The sequence below is a fragment of the Acanthochromis polyacanthus genome, chromosome 15 (assembly GCF_021347895.1).
Source record: "Acanthochromis polyacanthus isolate Apoly-LR-REF ecotype Palm Island chromosome 15, KAUST_Apoly_ChrSc, whole genome shotgun sequence".
Classification (NCBI taxonomy): Eukaryota; Metazoa; Chordata; class Actinopteri; family Pomacentridae; genus Acanthochromis; species Acanthochromis polyacanthus.
The window spans coordinates 20,229,361-20,246,801 of record NC_067127.1 but is presented as its reverse complement, the minus strand read 5'-3'; the positions used below and the strand labels follow the sequence as shown (position 1 = coordinate 20,246,801).

Below are 17,441 nucleotides of genomic sequence, written 5' to 3'. Positions count from 1 at the left end.
TTATATATTATCATTAAGGCAATAATAAGAACTGCTAAGGAAATATGTTCTGTCTTACAAGCAGAACTTGCTTTGTCCTTTTAGCTCTTAAACTCATTCGTTAAAGCTCAAAATCTTGGAAAATCGTGTTTCTGCATGACAAGACTAGACCCACTACCACTCATGGCAACTTTTTCACCTTTTTTCTCTCATTAAGCTATTACTGTCAAGATTGCACATTGGTTTTAGTTAATTATCGCAGTCATTACTTTTGCTATATGCAAGGATGGAAACACTAGCATGTTGGAAAAAGAAGTTGGAATAAAAAAATGTGACAAAGGTCTGAATAAACAAGCATACAGTTAAATAAGTAGTAAATTCTATTACTCATATTACTTCATACTAGATCATTAACAGAAAGACAAATGTTAAGTTTTAAATTGTTTATTTTTTAGGGTTAGAGATGGTAACAAGTTCAAATGTACATGGAGTTCAATAATGTTCTCCATGTCAAACAATGTCATCTCTAAAACTAAGCTCAGACTGGCTGAGTCACTCACACCTCATTTCTTTGATAGAACACATCTAGCACATCCTCTGTGTTCAACCTTTTTTTCTAAGCTGGGTAGCAGGACCATGTGCTGATTTCACCAAAACTGTTGCATTTAGCTTGAGCTACAACCGCCTCCAGCCGCATTATTCAGCTCCTGCACAAGAGCAGCATCTTCTTCATCACCATCATTTTGCAAACCAATGCATAGTTAATACTGCTGCCCCAACAGCAGGATGTTTAAGTTATCTAATTGTATAGAACTGCTCTATAATTCTCCATGTCTACATTTCTTGTATTACAAAATGTGCAACACTTATTGAACTGACAATGTTTTGCCTTAAGACAAGACCTGAAGATAAGGTCATCCTGTTACTTAATGTTCGTGTGTGTGATGGATCGTCGTAGCTATTTGCAAGAAGTTAAAGTTGAATGTTTTCAAACGTTGTTGCTCTACAGGAAGCTTAATAAATGAGATCTGTTCATTTGTTTTACCAGTGAAGAAACTGTTGTGACATGGAGTACATTTACATTTGCTTACAGGACATAAATGTCAAAACCATAAATCTTTCCCTCAATGATCTCACCTCCAAACGAAGGATGAACTAGTTTGTTTCACCTGTGAGGTTACAGTCAAACTGTTGCAGTGATGTGACAGACTCACAACAGGTGCTAACAGGTGAGTAGAATTTTATTTTCACTAACTTCTGTCAGCACAGCAGAAAGAACTTTTATGATAACATAGCACTGACTCCTCACAGGATCTTGACTTCATGGCATCACACTGTCAAAAGAAAAACTTTTCACACAAGTCACCCAAATTAGTTAGCATTATATTTAACGAGCTGCATTCACAGTATAGGAAATTGGAGGCAGTGGTGCTCCGTTAAATACTTATATTTCTTAAACATTATCAAAAAGTGACCCTTAAAATGTAAACACTCATGAGCTCTACATTGTAGAACACTGATCCCTAAAAGACTGGCAGTCAGTAGACAAATATTACACCTTTGTGGATGCTTAAAAAAAAAAGCACACTAACAGTAGAATAATTAAAACAACCTGCAAACACAGGAAGAATACCAGAACTATTAACACAAGAGGGGCACGCCACAAAACCCTGCTAACAAAGCAGCGATGTTTTCAAAAAAATACAGCGCTTCAACTAGCCAGCAGGAACCTGAGCGCACTCAGTGAAAGGCCACCTCAGTCATCATTCTGTCATTTCAATCTGAATGAAAAGTCTGTCAGAGTCTCTCTTCCTCTCGAAGTCTGCGGCTCAGTTTGTCCAGAACAATGCTGAGCTCCATGTTCTTGTTCAGCTTCAAGTAGAAGTCCTTCCTGATTGGATGAATGGTCAGCCAGTCAGCAGCCACTTCTGCCAGCAGACGGACGTGTTTCTCCATTTCACCTGTTGATTCGAGAGGATCAGTCAGTTACATTGCGGACAAACCCTCCTGCAAATGAATGCGTTTTCTACTTGCCCAAACAGACATGAAGCAGGAACAAATACTACGAAAAGATTTTAAAAAGGTCGATTATCCGTGCATATTTATTTCTTCTTTTCCGTTTGCACCAACCTATGCTGAGAGTAGATCTGTAGCTGGCCACCATCCTGTTACAGGCCACTTCCATTATCAAAGCAGCTTTTTTCTCTGCAACAAACACATTGCGGAGAATCCTTGCCAGCTCCCCAAGTCGTGACATCATCAACAGGCGCTCCTCCTGGATGGGATTTCGGGTCATGGCTGCCTGGAGCTTCTGGGCCTCCTTTGCCCGAATCTTAAAAACAAAAACACCCAACAGTATGATAAATCACAACATGGTATGCTCGTCATTTTCTTATCACACAATCGAGTCCATGCTGCCCAACCCTGCACTAGTGACTCCCCACTTAAAGAACCCTCCCCCTGGTGTACCTACCCGGTCCAGCAGCGACTGGGACACCCCTTTCAGGGCAACTGGGACCTGAGCCACAGGAGCATTTGATGGATTTGATGTTTGGGGTGCTGCTGGTTGCTGTGAAAGCTTTGGCTCATTACTCCCTGTAGCTTTGTCCTCCGTCTTCAGAGCCAGCGAAACCAGAGCCTTCTCCATCTGAAGACAGGAAACGAGAAATTCTATTTAATTTAGAAAGAGCAGTGATGACAGAGCTTATATTTAATTAATATGATGAATAAACAGTCTTTAGAAATGATACATTTGGCAAACAAACAAAATACAATGAGAAGATTTTGCTGATACGTGAACCTCTGAGTGTTAAAGGGTGAGAAACTGACAATTGTGGTGTACGTCTGTCTGTCAGCAACATTACTCCATAACAGACAAACGGATTTGAATGAAATTTTCAGGAAAGGTCAGGAATGACACAAGGACCACCTGATTAGATTTTGGCAGCAAAGCGACTTATAGTCTGGATCCATGGATGTGTTAAAGATTTCTTTATCATTGCGACATAGCAGCACGGCGTCACTGTAACTATGACAACAAGTGAACGCTGCCTGCTGACGATCACATGACTGCGATCCTACTACAAATCTACTGCTGCGGGCTTATCCATCGGAAATTTTGCAACGACTGAGCAGCCTTGGAGGAGTACTGCGTTCAATAAAAACCTGATACCGATATATTCTGAGAAATCAGACATCAATTTCAGAACTACTGCCAAGAAACCACTTAAACTGATACGGCACCTTGGGCGTGATGAGAGCGCGGGCCTTGTCTAGCACCTCCTGAGCCGTGACCAGTTTGTCGGTGTGAGGAACTTGAGGCAGTGGACTCGTCTGGACAGCTGGAACAGTGTCCACATTAAAGCGAGGGTGCCAGCGAGTCAGTTTGTCTTCTGGAACAGAAACTGGAGGAACCAGTGAGGACAGGAAGGCCTGCAAACAGAGAGGTGGTATAAAATGAAGTTGGAAGGTTTTACTGCAACCAAACACTTCTCAGTGGACACAGCCATGTCAGCTTATACCACATCAGGATTTTTACTTTGAAATTTATGAGTGTGCTGTTTTTGAAACTCCTAATTTACTGTTATGATGGGACTATTATATTATTAAGGTACGTATTAACAGCAGTATAAATACTGACTTTGTGGTGGTGCTTGACAATAGAAACCAGGTTTTGGTGGAAGATCTGCCTTCTCTCCAGGAGACGAGAGGCTGAGAGCACATGCTGGGCTTCATTCTGACCTGAAAAGACAGCGGACACAATATCAATGGACATGTAATCATGTTCGCAGTTTATTTAGAACAACGTGGTTAATAAAAGGTGAACTGACACTAAATGTTCACAGAAGTTTAGTATTTTGAACAGAACAAATTACATCTTAAAAAAACCAGAAGTGTGTTCTAACCAGAGGGAATGACTGGCTCCACAGTGAGCTGGTAGCTGCCCTTCTTTATGCTGCTGTTGAACGATGGGATGTTCTTCTCCTGTCTGAACGAGTACGCCTCAGGGAACACAGTCTTTATCTGACCCACGTGGCTCTCCTCAAACCGCCTCAAATAGGAAATTTAAAAAAAAACAGACAATTATTAGCATCTGCAGCGTGGCAGTCAGTCCCAACACATCCTGGTACTGTCTAGATTTCAACCCTGCATTGACTACTTATATAGTACATGCCTAGCAAAATTGAGTGTGCAAAATACCTAGATATGACCCATTGTACAGTATGGAATGAACAGATATCATCGACTAAATAAGTTGAATAGCAGCAACAACAACACGTCTGTGCTGTCTATAGTTGTCCACGTTTGTTTGCATGGGAGTACAATCAAGGCTCAGGTGTAAACCTATTCCAGCAACCAAAACCTGCATCGTGTTTTGTTTTTAAAGTAGGCATTATTCTCAACCAGTAACATCAAACAGGACTATATGGTTGTATTTCATTCAGTCATTATCTGACTCATGTCAGCTCGTGTCTCCCACCACCTACTTATGCATCATGTCCTGAACTCCTTGCTTGATCTTGGTGAAAGTGGGCGTCTCACGGCGGTTGTGCAGCATGGCCACCACGGTGTCCATACTCCTGAACATCTCAGCCAGCACCTTGTACTGGTAAGGCAGTGAGAGGCCTGGGAGGGCAGCCTGGGCTAGGGTGTGGTACCGCTGATATGCTGGCTGCTCAGTGCTGGACAACAGAGGGAAATAAATAAACAGGACCTCATGTTAGGGAAAGTGCACAGAAAGCTTCTGATCCTGTGGTGTATGGGTGTATGAGCTCACCTGTCCTGAGTTTGTGTCTCGGCCTGTTTGTCCTCTTGAGTCTCTCTCTCTTCCCTCCTCCTCTCAGCTTTAGCTGCAAGCTCTTTGGCATGTGCTACAGTTAGCTTGAGAGCTTTGGCATCAGAAGTGGGAGACGTGGCGGTCTTTTGAACAGGGGGGGTGGTATCATTAGGGGCTACACAAGCTGAAGAGGAAGATGCGGAAGCTGAGGCTGAGGAAGCAGCGCTGGTGCTTTCCTTTGTGACTTTCCTGATCCTCTGGAGGCGAGACTTGAGAGCAGCAATATCCTCTTTACACAGAGCCTGTTAATTTAAACGATTGGGTCATCAAAATGTTGACTTCAGACTTATCTCAGTGTCAGAGTTACATCATATGCTCAAAATTATGCTAATGCTGGCTTGTATTTTCTGTAAAACTGCGCGCCCTGCTCCGCGGTGTTACCTTCTTAGTTTGTCCTGCAGGGTTCTCCTCCTGGCTCCTCTGTGGAGAGCGTTTTGGCTGTAGCTTAGCTTGGTTCTCAGCAGTCGGTCCACTAATGGAGCTGGATGGAGTCAAGGGCTGCAGGATCGCCTCACTGGGAACGGGGTGGACTGCAGCCTGGAGATGCACATCAGAATAGATTTACCTCAAACTTTATTGTCATGAGTTTTTCCACATTCACAGAGTGACCCTGCTGGAAACCAAAACCTGTCTTTTATTGTTGCCATTTTGTTAGGGTCCAAGAAAGCAGACGAGCACTGAAGAAAAAACAAAGTCTGGGTAAAACACAGGTGCACTTAGCGCCCTTGTCGAATGCTCAGAGTGTTATTACATCCAGGCAATTTACATTCACACACACACAAAAAGCAACGTATACTCTGTGACTGCAGTGTGTAGGCCTGCTACTAGAAGGGCTATGTGAGGCCTGTGGGTAAAGCCTTATTTATACTCTCTAGCTAAATTGAACAGGGACAGACACGGAAAGTGCAGTCATATAATTGTTGCTATAATGGGTTTAAGACTACATAAAGTCACTAATATCTCAAAACCTGTAAGACCGTGAAGGTTTGCGTGACGTACATTTCATTAACCCATCAAACCCAAAATGTGTGTGTGCATGACGACTATGTTGCAAATATGTATTCTTCACATCCAAACTACTGCCAAGAATGCACAGAAATGCAGCTACTGTCCTACAGTGCATTAATAGCAGAGTCCTACCAGCAGACTCCAACCAGAAAAGATAAGAGCTGTGTGTCTGCTGCCCACAGAAGAGAGACGTGACGGACAGCTAGCCTATGGTCAAATGCTTCACATAGTCATGGAAAGGACTATCATGTGGCCAGTTATAAAATTGCAATTCTGTTAAACTTTTAACATCCTTTTGTACCTGCATTAGGACACAAATGTACAAAGCTGCTAGGTTCAACAGAGTGTGCTGCATCTGTGAGCAGGCTGCAAGTATCTGGACCGACACTATCTGAACTACCACACTCTATAGCACGTCAGAAAAAGATCTAGCATGTTCCAATGCATAGCACGTCAAATGTAGCATGCTAAAAATACCAGAACCAGTCACATTTTGCAGTGTTTTTATCAACACACTCTTCTGGACACTCCAAGCCACAATCCTCTGGGCAGCTGATAACATATCTCAATGTTGCACGAGTGTAAACGATCAAGCCTCACTGATGACAGCTCACTTTGCACCACAGGCTGCGTAAGAGCAAGACCATCTCAGCTTAAGGTGCAACATTCTGAAAAAGTTGTATGTCCCAGTCGTATGCAAACTGCACACAACAACACATACTCTAAATGGGCAAATGTAATGCATCATGAAATAAAGAAAAAAACCTATAAAATTTTGGAACTCTGCCTGGGGCTGCACAGTGGCTCTATGGTTAGCACCGTCACCTCGCCTACAAGATCGCCAATTTGCGACCAAGCCACAGTGGGCTGCTCGGCTTATTTTTTGGAAAAAATGTAATATCTTGGCTAAAAATCATCCCCTGGTAGTGATTGAGGGCTCATTTCAACTGCAATATACTTGGGAATACATCTAAAAAGATATCTTTAAATTATATTAAAAAGTTAAGGCTGCAGGGAGATTTTTCTAGACATAAGTGTAGGGTTCCACCGATGGAATTTGGTGATTAAACGTAAATTTGAAAGGCGAGACATGATATTGCCGTCAAATGTTTTATTAACTAATTCTATGCAGAATAAATGACTACTTTACAAAAAACATAACAGTGAAACATGAAGTCTAAACTGGAAAAATCTACCAAATTTCAAGAATTTTTAATGAAATCTGCCCTAAATTGATGCCTTAAATGACCATTTTCAAAATTTGAAGGCAGTTGTTACACTTAGAGACATCTAGAAGTCTTTTTATACTGCAAAGTATGTGTATATTAGAAGTACTACTTACAATTTCGATACATACGTGTTAACATCAATCGCCCAAGGTCCACACAGGGGAACTTAGACCTTCTTCAGTAAAATTTGATCTGTGAGAGTTGCCATAAGCCAGATTTTCTGACACTTGTATTTTTCAACACCTAACATCCTATTCTTTCAGAAAATATATACTTTCCCATATCTGGCTTATGGCAAGTGAAAATATTCTGGGTGGTACATGAAAATAGTCTCAGAAAAAAAAGTGAAAATTTACTATATTTTTTCCAAACTTTGCAGAAATCTTCTAAATTTTAGCAATTAAGAAAATTTGGAGCAGGTAAACCTGAATATTGTTAAAATCTCAGGTAAAAATTATTAATTTCTCAAAAAGAAATAGAATGAAAAGCTCAAATATCAATTTTTTTACGCCTGTGGAATGTGTAATTTCCTGAGATTCAAACTGGCCTAACTTTTTAAAGAATAGACCGTTTGACTTGATTTTTTTTTTTGTTGTTGAACTGGATTTTTATTCTACTATAAGAAAAACAAAAATAAAAGCAATTTGGAGGGGGTCAAATTTTCTAGATTTCCAGGTCCCAGCCCACTGTGCAAGCCTCAGCCTGGGATCTTTCTGCATGGAGTTTGCATGACTCCCTGTGCATACGTGGGTTTTCTCCGGGTACTCCAGCTTCTTCCCACAGTCCAAAAACACGCTGAGGTTAATTGATAATTCTAAACTGTCCGTAGCTGTGAATGTGATTGCTTGTCTCTTTGTGTACTCCTGTGACAGACTGGTGACCTGTCCAGGGTGTCCTCTACCTTCACCCTCAGTAAGCTCAGATAGACTTCAGCCCCCCATAACTATGATGAGGATAAAGCAGTGTATGGATGCATGGCTATTATGCACGGTAACTCTGGAAGTCTCTTTGGCTACTTTTGGCCCAGATCAAACCTGAGCTGACCTTGTGTGTCTTTACTCAAAGGAGGCACACACACAGATGGCTCAGTGGTAGCAGGAGCTGATGTTCATTTTGTTGCTTCCAGTTGTTAGTAATAGTCTTTTGAGTTTATTAAATATGTGTAGCATCAAATAGGAGGATGAAAATGAATGGTTCTGAAGCAAAAGAGGTGCACACTTTTATGCGTACAACTTCACACACCCATCCACCATTTACACACCACTTAATCCTCATTAGGGTTGTGAGGAGGCTGGAGTCTATTCCAGCTGACGTAGGGTGAAGACAGGGGACACCCTGGACAGGTCACCAGTCTATAACAGGGCTACATATAGAAACAAACAATCACTGATCCACTGTGCAGGCCCAACTTAACACAACACAGCTATAAGTTTATTAATTACTTAGAATTATATAATATCTCTGACATGATTTTTTTTTCCTATCTCTGTCTCCTCTCCAAACGAGACCCCCTATGGCAAAGGTTAGCTCAGCAATGATTATCATGAAAATACATGTTCTTGTTCCGTAAAATCTTTTATGTTGATAAATTATCACACAACGTTATGTATGTATCAATATTAAAATCAGAATTGTGTGGATATGCTATCACAGCATGTCAACAGTATGTGTATTCATCTGTGCACATCAGATTATTAGTGTCTTTGACTGTGAAATAAGAAAACCAAAGTATATCAGCAGTTTGGAAAGTATACATTTTATAGGATGCATACTGTTGTACCACCGTTATAGGTTAATGCGGTAGAATACCTGGCAAAAAACATCTTACAGTTTTAGTAGTATAAACTTCTTTGAACTTTAAAGTAAACTGATTGGTAAATGTAAAAAATCATTAACTAGGTTCAACAAAGCTCTACTGGCAAGTAGTTCAAGCTTATACGAAAGTCCAGTTAGAAATGATAACTAATGATTGTTTCATGTCCCTCCTCTGTTTTGTCTGCCAGATATAAACTTTAAGTTCTTGTAGACTCAGTTGCTGTGATGAAGTGTGAGATGATATTCACATTTGTTTGAGTAAATCTTTACCATGGTTAAGCATGGCTGTTCTTCCTCGGGTTAAGATTGGCATCGTCACTGTGTGACCACTGAGTAATGATACCATAGATGTTATTCAGTTACAGATGATTATATTATAGTCATCACCTTTGATTAGGTTGGTCAGTAGACAGGCTTACAGCTCACAAAGGGTAAAAGTAAGTCCTTTGTTAAATCCACAGACAACCCATCAATCAGGCGCTCAGTATTTAAGATTTCCTCATTTCCATACTGACATCGTTTCCAACAAGCACAACAGAATTTGAGACAATCAGCTGTGTCTTTTGTTTTTGTCTGCCACCCCACCCACACATTTCCAGTGTCCCCATCTTGCCACCTCTATGAAAAGTTTCTGATCTGATCCTTGCTCTAGTGGAAACTCTCAGTCATTACAAGACTTGTAATTTAAAGGGCTGCAACTGGATTTTGGAGTTTTTTGATTTCCACGTAGCAGAAAGTTCAAGAAAAAAATATAGACTGTATATACAGTCTATGAGAAAAACATGCGATATGTCTGCCTGCTGTTCGTGGCACAACATTCACATTACTACATACAGACCGGTCAGAAATCAGCTGAGGACCCACAGGTCTGGAACAGGGAGGAGCTGAGAAAAGCAAATGTGAATAGAAAACGTTTGTCTCCAAGACCGAGGTTAAAAGCTGATTAATTTGAGCAGAACTAAATCATCATTACCTGTGCTGTCTCTTCAGGCAGGATGAGTTTCTTCCTTGCAGATCTTTTCTGTCCTTTGTCCGAAGCATTGGCTGTAGTTTGTCCCTCCGTCTGTCGTCTCTTCTTGGCAGCGCTGTGCCCGCTGGTGGCCGCTGCCCCGGCGTGGAGCTCTGCATCAGACGACGTCCGCTTCGGTGTCCGAGGACTGCAGGGAGGCTGTTTTGCGGTGTTGCTAGCAGCAGACTCGCCGTCGTTCAGCCTCACTGCCTCGTCGATAACTCGGACAAACTCCTCACGAACAGAGGACGGGCACAGAAAAGGGTCTTTGTTTTTAGAGGATTTTGATCTGGTCGGAGAGGCTCCGCAGTGCTGCGGGGCTGACTTGGCCGGAGCGACGGTGCCTTTCTTGCTACTGGGAAAGAAATCAGAAACCCGAGCCTGAGACATGTTGCTCCGGGACACACACAAAAAACCCGCAGAGCGAAAAACTTCTCGGATGTTCTATGAAGCGAGGGAGGTAAGAATAAGTCCCATCAACAAACACTGCGGAAATATTCGCTCCCCACAGGAAGAAGAATTTTCGCGCGGAATCAACCAGGCCACGCCTCTTCCGGTCCAATGTGATGGGAGGTGCTAAAATAAGGACCGGCCGAAAGAAGAGTCTGCACAAAACTGAAAGATTTGCACATTGTGGTTTTTTTTGTGGAACTTTTTCAACAGTTATTTTTTCTTCAAGAATAATTCGTAGAGTAAAAATGTGTTAATTTGTAAAAAAAAAAAAAAAAAAAAAGAAGAAGAAGAGAGAATTAAAAAGAGGGAGGAAGTGACGTCAGCACCAGAGAAACTTATTTTGTCGTTCAACGTTTCTATTACAGTATCACCATAGGTATCACTTATAGCCACCCAGTAAAATTCATGAGGGAAACTGGAGGATATGAGTCTTTCTTCGTCTACCAAACGTCTGCTTCACACTCCAGGCCGGTAGGTGGCGGTAATTCGCCTTTAAACTCGTCAAATCAGAAGAAGATGAAAGCTAAAGGAACAGTTACAGTAGTTTCCATAGACTATACATTTAATTACATAGGATTTTACTGGCATGGTGATTTCTTTGATCATTCATGGTTGCATGGTGATACTGACTCATTCTTCTCTCACTGTCCCAGAGTAAGAAAACCCAAAATACCAATGCCACTTACCAAACGGATTTACCAATGTTTCTACCTGGTGACATTATAAGGAGAAGTGAACCCCCCAAAAATACTGTCATTTAAACTTGATGTCAAGAAAGCATGAACCATTTTCTGCATATTGAGACTTGACTGTACATATATATACGTTTCTATTAAATACATCGGCCGTAAACCTGTAAACCTGATATAGTTAGGCAGCTTATGTCGATTTTTTGACCGGATGGGGACAGATCTGACAAAAGTGTGACATTTTTTCCTAGCTATCTACATCCAAAATACTCTCAATTTTTGCTAGGCCCCACATGCACAGGTCATACTGACAGCATGTACGTGGAAAAATGCAATTTTTGAGGTTTCTGCAGTAACAGAGGCCTTCAGGTTCATTGCAGAGAATCCTTTTGTTGCCATGGAGTTGAACAGCTACCACTTCAAATTGCTGGAACGTTTCACAGTTGTCCTGTATGACAAAACCAGCCAGCTGAGCTCTGTTGATGAGGCCGGCAGAGAGCTGTTTTGCCACAGAGACAAGATGATGATGGAAGCCCTTCCTCCCACACAGGGAGCATTATTACAGCATTCAAACCGTGCTGTCTACCAGGCAAGCATTTGGACCACTGCTGACCAGCCCCAGCAGCAAGCACCATCTCCAGAGGGATGGGGCTGGACTCTGGACAAGGACAGCAAGGCTTGGCTCCCTTTTTGGACGACACTGCCAATAGCATCTGAAGCTTGCAGCCAACTAGTCAAATGTGCATGCAAGGGTGCAAGAGGATGTGGCACCAGATGTGGTTGCAGGAAAGGTGGATGGCAATACACAAGACGGTGCAAGTGCAGCTGTGACAAATAGATCAATGGCTATCCACATACTCGTACCAGCTGCGGTTGCCGATGTACATGCCAGAATTGCTTTAAAGACGTTTTCCTAAATGTTGAAAACTTTAAGGGGCTGAATAAGCAGTTATAAACACTAATATTTCTGAAACAAATTAATGTTTAATTGTCATTTTCACTATGGAAGCAAGTTACGTACAATGTCGCGAGATGATTTTTTGGCCTTATTTTCGAGTTTTGTCAAACCATAAACAAATATCTCGCAAAATATGAATGTTTATTGATTAAAAAATTATTTGAAATGTATCCTTTTCTGATTTTATTCATTGAATTGATCATATTGCCTTTAAATTTTTAAAACATCTTGCTTAGACATGTATATTAGGGTGCATCGTTTGCCCCATAAAATTTTTAAACTTGTCTGATTGTCCTGTACCATGTATCATTTTGTTCCTTTTGAAAAACTATACATCTGAGTAAAATTTGGGTTAGATAGGACATTTGCTATGTGGGCATTAGGAGGCTTGAAAATGTCAATATTTGTGTTAACGAAGGGTTTAATGCGCGAAAACTGCTGCGCATTAAGTGCATTAATTACAACTAAAGATATAACAACTGAGAGTTAACTTGAAGCCAGACATATTTATCTAATCAAAAAATACATTTAAAATGATAAAACCAAAACAACAACAAAGACTGGAGAAAAGATTTGTCCTCTTCATTTTTCATAATTGACAAAGCATCTGGACACCAAAGTGGCATTGTTTTTGCTAGGTCTTCCTGGGAATCCTTCAGTCGTTTCTGAGAAGTGTCTGATTGGCGTTGGTTTACTGGTATCCTCCTAAGCTTTTGATTATTTTCATACAATCGCATAATCTTCTGGCCTGCTTTGTTATCACTGATCATAGGGATGTTTGCTTTTTCATAGAAGACGACTATCTGTTTCACCACTTCTTTTGCAGCCTCATACTTGGTCTTGTTTTCTGAGCTACCAGATTCAAGATGGTAGCAAAGACATCTCAGAACTTGCATGCCAGTCGGCAGTCGACCACCCTTGATAACAGCATCATCCTCTGTTATTTTAGGCCCTAGTCCGAAGATCTCCGTTTGGTTTCTTGTTTCCATTTTGCCAAGCAAGCTGCAACAAAAGTTATAAGCTACACTTCAGTGAAGTAGTAAATGATGGCTGCAAGGATCTGTCATAAACAGTTTCTTGACTGTTACATTGACTGAAATAGCCAGCATTAAGACTACCTAAAGCAAAAAAATTTAGTGTCAGCTAGCAGCAAGATCATGAACACTGGTAAAGGAAATACATGCTTATTTGAAGCTACTTGGCTCAAACTATAGCTATGATCTAAAGCTTTGTTCACAGTACAATCTAAAGAACAAAAAGTATTTAACTTACTTCTTAGGATGATGCCAAAACTAAGTTTTTTTTCAAGTGAAAATGGAGAAAAAAATCATGGAAATTTACCAACAAAGTAGAAACATAGCTATTGGATAATAAAATGTGGCTGTGTTTTTGACTTCACTGAGCAAAATTATGGTCTTTATGAGTGCATTATGGTCAATCAAGGGTTCAACAGTATGCGCTAAAAGATGCAAAATAAAGGCGAAAATAGTGTAAAATTGGTATTTTCGGGCTCGGCAACGCCCACATGGGAATTGTCACAGAAAATTAAAACTTTGCCATGTTAAATAGTTTATCAAAAGGAACATTTTGGTGACTCGTATGAGTTAAGATTCTGACATGGGGCAAACGATGCACCCTAATGTATATGCAGTATTTTCCTCTATTAATGCTATGGAAAAATTGATGACGTCACGTGACTGGGCCCCATTGGCCAATTTTGATGGGGCCTAGCAAAAAATTAATAAGTAGGGTCTACAGAATTGCCTCACAAAATTTGACACTTTTGTCAAGTCGGTCCCCATCATATCGCTAAGCTGCCCAGCTAATATCAAATGTCGATGCTATTATATTTTAATAGACTTGGTACATTTTTCACTGAAGTTCCTAAGTTGCGTTTCTCGGTATTGCTGCCATTCTGTACTCGTATAATGACTCAAAAAAAAAAAAAAAGTATAATGACTCTTGACTGAAATTTGAGGAATGAAAAATGAGGAAAGGATTTATTATTTTAAATAATTACCATCAGATATCATACTACATATCACTGTCAATGGTGCAGAGACAAAACTCCTCTGATTTTTTTTCACGAACAATAGTCATCAAGATATTGTCTTTATTTATTTATTTATTTATTTATTTTTACACCACTATTTTTTTTCTAGAACTGAGTCAATCCTATCTGTATACAGGCAAAGGAACATTCTCATTGAAAAGACTTTATTATAACAAATAATAATACATTTTATTTGAAGGTGCCTTTTTTAGCACTTAAGGACAACTTCCAGACATATACATATATACACAAAATGCACACTATAAACAGTAAAATCAATGCAAGGGACAGAGCAATTGGGCTCAGATAGAATAGGTAATTAGAAACAAATGTGTTTTGAGTTGGAGTGTGAAATCTGGGAATGAATCGATGTTTTGTTTTCAGAGTCTATATTAGATTTTATTGTGTAACTAACTTATAAAACAAGAATATGAAACATTTATATGCTTTACAATCAAAACAATCATTAATCCAGTTTAGTAGACACACATCTTTATTACCCACAAGCAGACATGCCTACTTCTCCAGTAAAACAGAAATAGGTTCACTTCAGTGAGTATTTTTACATTTGGATATTCTCTCCTTTGATCATATCTTACTCTGTCACAGTGAAATCCTTTCACACTGGGACTTTCTTTGGAGCTGGTTGTTGTGTGGGCTGTCCAAAAAATATGTTGCGGTTAATTAATAACTCTAAAATTGTCCATAGGTGAATGTGAGTGTCTCTATGTAGCCCTGTGATAGACTGGTGACCCCCTAAGTCAGCTGGGATAGGCTCCATTAGTGAGGATAATTAAATTAGTAGTAAAATTAATGAGGATTAAGCTGTGTGTAGATGGATGGTTGTTGTGCAGCAGAGGGGGCTGTTGACTCACATGTGGTCTGGATCAGGTGGTACATGCATATTGCAGCTTCAATGAAGACTTGGATGTGTGTCTGATTGATTGTTGTGGTCATGTCACAAGTACCAGCCTGAACACATGTATAATACTTGCCAGTCAAAACATGTGGAATTATTTTTCTATGCATTTCTTTGCGTAACATTTTTAATTTATGATTCATCTGGTTAATTTGAGACAGTAAAGTATCATAAAGGCAAAAAACTAGACAGAAAAACGCATACAATTACCAAAACAACTTTGTAGTGAAACACACATTGTAGAGCATTACTGTAGAGTCACGCAGTGTTGACTGAGGTGAAAGTTAGTCCCATATTAGCTGCAGGGAGGCGACCAGCAGCTCAGTGGAGAATAGCTCCTCTATGAACGCCCCTAAGACTCACTTGCTGTGAATCACATTTTCCACCTACAACAGAGCAGCTTCAGACTGGGCCCCTCCGAAGGAACAAATGCTACCATAGCCTCCTGCCTCGGTGGCTGTCCTGAAACGCGTTCATCTGCTGCTTGACACTGATCTTCCGGCTGGAAACACACACAAGATCAATACAGGAGAGCAATCGGAAGCTTTTCTCTCAACTTGGACATCCACTTAAGTTTTTTTTTTTGGTGTGTGTATGTGTGTGCTTTTCATGGGAGATCATGGGGACATTTTGGATTAATGGCCTATTTATTCCATTGTCACGTGTCATCAGTGAACTCTGATGGAGCCGTTTATTAACACAGCGAACCCCAATCTGTGGTAGTTATCGATCTATCGTCGTTGATTATCGGGGGGAGTACTGATCAGCGCTGACATGGATCTTCAGGTGGTGGTCTGGCTGTTCTACTGCTTTCTGCTGCCCTCCACGCTGCTAACAGGTAACTCGCTCGTTATTGTTGAACACAAAGAAGTGCTGAAAAAGTTTCGTAAAGTTTAACAACTGCACTCGTTTCCTCTGCTCTGAGGCGGACAGTGAAACTCGTAACACACTGGGTGGTAACTGCTGGAGCAGTGAGACACAGGACCGTAAAACTCCCGCAGTCCTCCTCTATTTCTGGTGTCTGGTAATTAACGTGACTGCAAACGACACTACATGTAGGACACAGGATCTGAAGAAAGTCACAGGTTAAGCTCACACTAAAAATCTCAGTCATTTTGGAACAGTCGGTGTCGGTTTCTCTTCCCGTGGTGGTGAAATCCGATAATGTAAACGGCTGCAGCTGTGTAAAAATGTCTCCAAAGCAGCGATCACTGCTTATACAGCTTTATGTTATATTATTGTTGTTGTTGCTTAACATGCTGGATGAGGAGTGACTTCAGAAAGTCTGGTTAGTTTGGTTGTTTTCTACCAACTGTGCGCGTGAACTGACAGGCTGAGACATTCTGAACTTATGAGTAATGTCAGACAACTTTATGCCCGCCAATATTAACACATTTCCCTTCACGAGTTGTGTTACCATGTGGCCATTGGTCTCTTGTGGTTTGCTAATAATGCTGGTAACACTGAGCTGTCATCCTGTCAGTAGTTTTCTGTGCCCTTATGTCTTTTTTTCCTGTGCATTTCTCAACCTGATACTTAAATAGTTTCCTGCTTGAAGATGATAATTTTAGACAAGGTAATAACAGGATCCATCCTTTGGTCGTACCCCTCTCCAGATCTGCGTTTTCCATTTGAAGTGGGAGCTCCTCATCTTTGAGTGATTACATTTACAGCACACTTAAAGGTGCAGGCATGCTGAGATTTGATCCATCCTTCAGGTCAAGAACTGACTCAGTGTTGTGTCTGTGAAGCCTTCCATGTGCTTTAATGGCGGTTTGAAAAGTATACATTTTCTGGGATGCTCAAAGAATCACAGTTATAGGTTAAAGTGTAGAATACCTGGCAAAAAGCACCTTATATTTTTGTATAGACTTTTCAGAACTTTAAAGTAGCTGATTGGTAAATGTAAAAAAGCCTTAACTAGGTTTTACTGGCAGCTTGTGCCAGACTATATGAAATTTCAATTAGAAATGATAACTAACGCCTGTTTTATGTCTTTCCCTGCCTGCCAGATATGAACTTGAAATTCTTGTAGACTCTCTTTCTGTGATGAAGTGTGAGAAAATGTCTAAATTTTGACATCCATGGCTCCAAACCCTAACCTTTGAGTAGAATGTAAGTGAATTCTTACTGTGGGTGTGTATGGCTGTTCTTCCTCGGGTTAAGATTGACATCATCACTGTGTGAGCATTGAGTAATGATACCTTGGGTGTTATTCAGGTACAGATGATCATATTATAGTCATCACCCTTGATTAGGTCGGCCAGTAAACAGGCTTACAGCTTACAAAGGGTTAAAGTAAGCCCTGTGTTAAATCCACAGACAACACATCAATCAGGCGCTCAGTATTTAAGAAGTAATGATTAGAGATGGGATTTATGGGTCTTTGAAGAGAGACGGATCTTGAGAACCTTTTGAAGAGTCGTTCAAAAGACTGGCTCCTTGTTATGTTAATTTATTTTTTAGAAATCAGCCAGGGATCACATGTTTTA

General features: G+C 40.6%; 2 protein-coding genes and 1 long non-coding RNA gene across 3 annotated transcripts in view; 2 read left to right on the top strand and 1 right to left on the bottom strand.

Annotated features, from left to right (window-relative positions):
- Window positions 1–407: 407 nt before the first annotated feature.
- cdt1 (chromatin licensing and DNA replication factor 1) lies at window positions 408–10,534 on the bottom strand. The gene is made up of 10 exons (XM_022200338.2): window positions 9,842–10,534; window positions 5,198–5,353; window positions 4,757–5,058; window positions 4,467–4,661; window positions 3,885–4,030; window positions 3,620–3,720; window positions 3,223–3,411; window positions 2,453–2,626; window positions 2,110–2,311; window positions 408–1,940 (listed from the first exon to the last, which is right to left on the bottom strand). The coding sequence occupies exons 1-10, from the start codon at window positions 10,265–10,267 to the stop codon at window positions 1,777–1,779; spliced, it is 2,055 nt and encodes a 684-aa protein (XP_022056030.2). The 5' UTR covers window positions 10,268–10,534; the 3' UTR covers window positions 408–1,776.
- A 65-nt stretch (window positions 10,535–10,599) lies between these two features.
- LOC127537544 (uncharacterized) lies at window positions 10,600–12,147 on the top strand. Its single transcript, XR_007947264.1, has 2 exons — window positions 10,600–10,801; window positions 10,984–12,147. It is a non-coding gene; the product is annotated as an uncharacterized LOC127537544 (long non-coding RNA).
- A 3,120-nt stretch (window positions 12,148–15,267) lies between these two features.
- piezo1 (piezo-type mechanosensitive ion channel component 1) overlaps window positions 15,268–17,441 on the top strand; it is a 75,696-nt gene continuing 73,522 nt past the window's right edge. Inside the window, 1 exon segment of the mRNA XM_051960120.1 lies at window positions 15,268–15,787. Coding sequence (XP_051816080.1) covers window positions 15,724–15,787 — 64 coding nt within the window. The 5' untranslated portion in view covers window positions 15,268–15,723.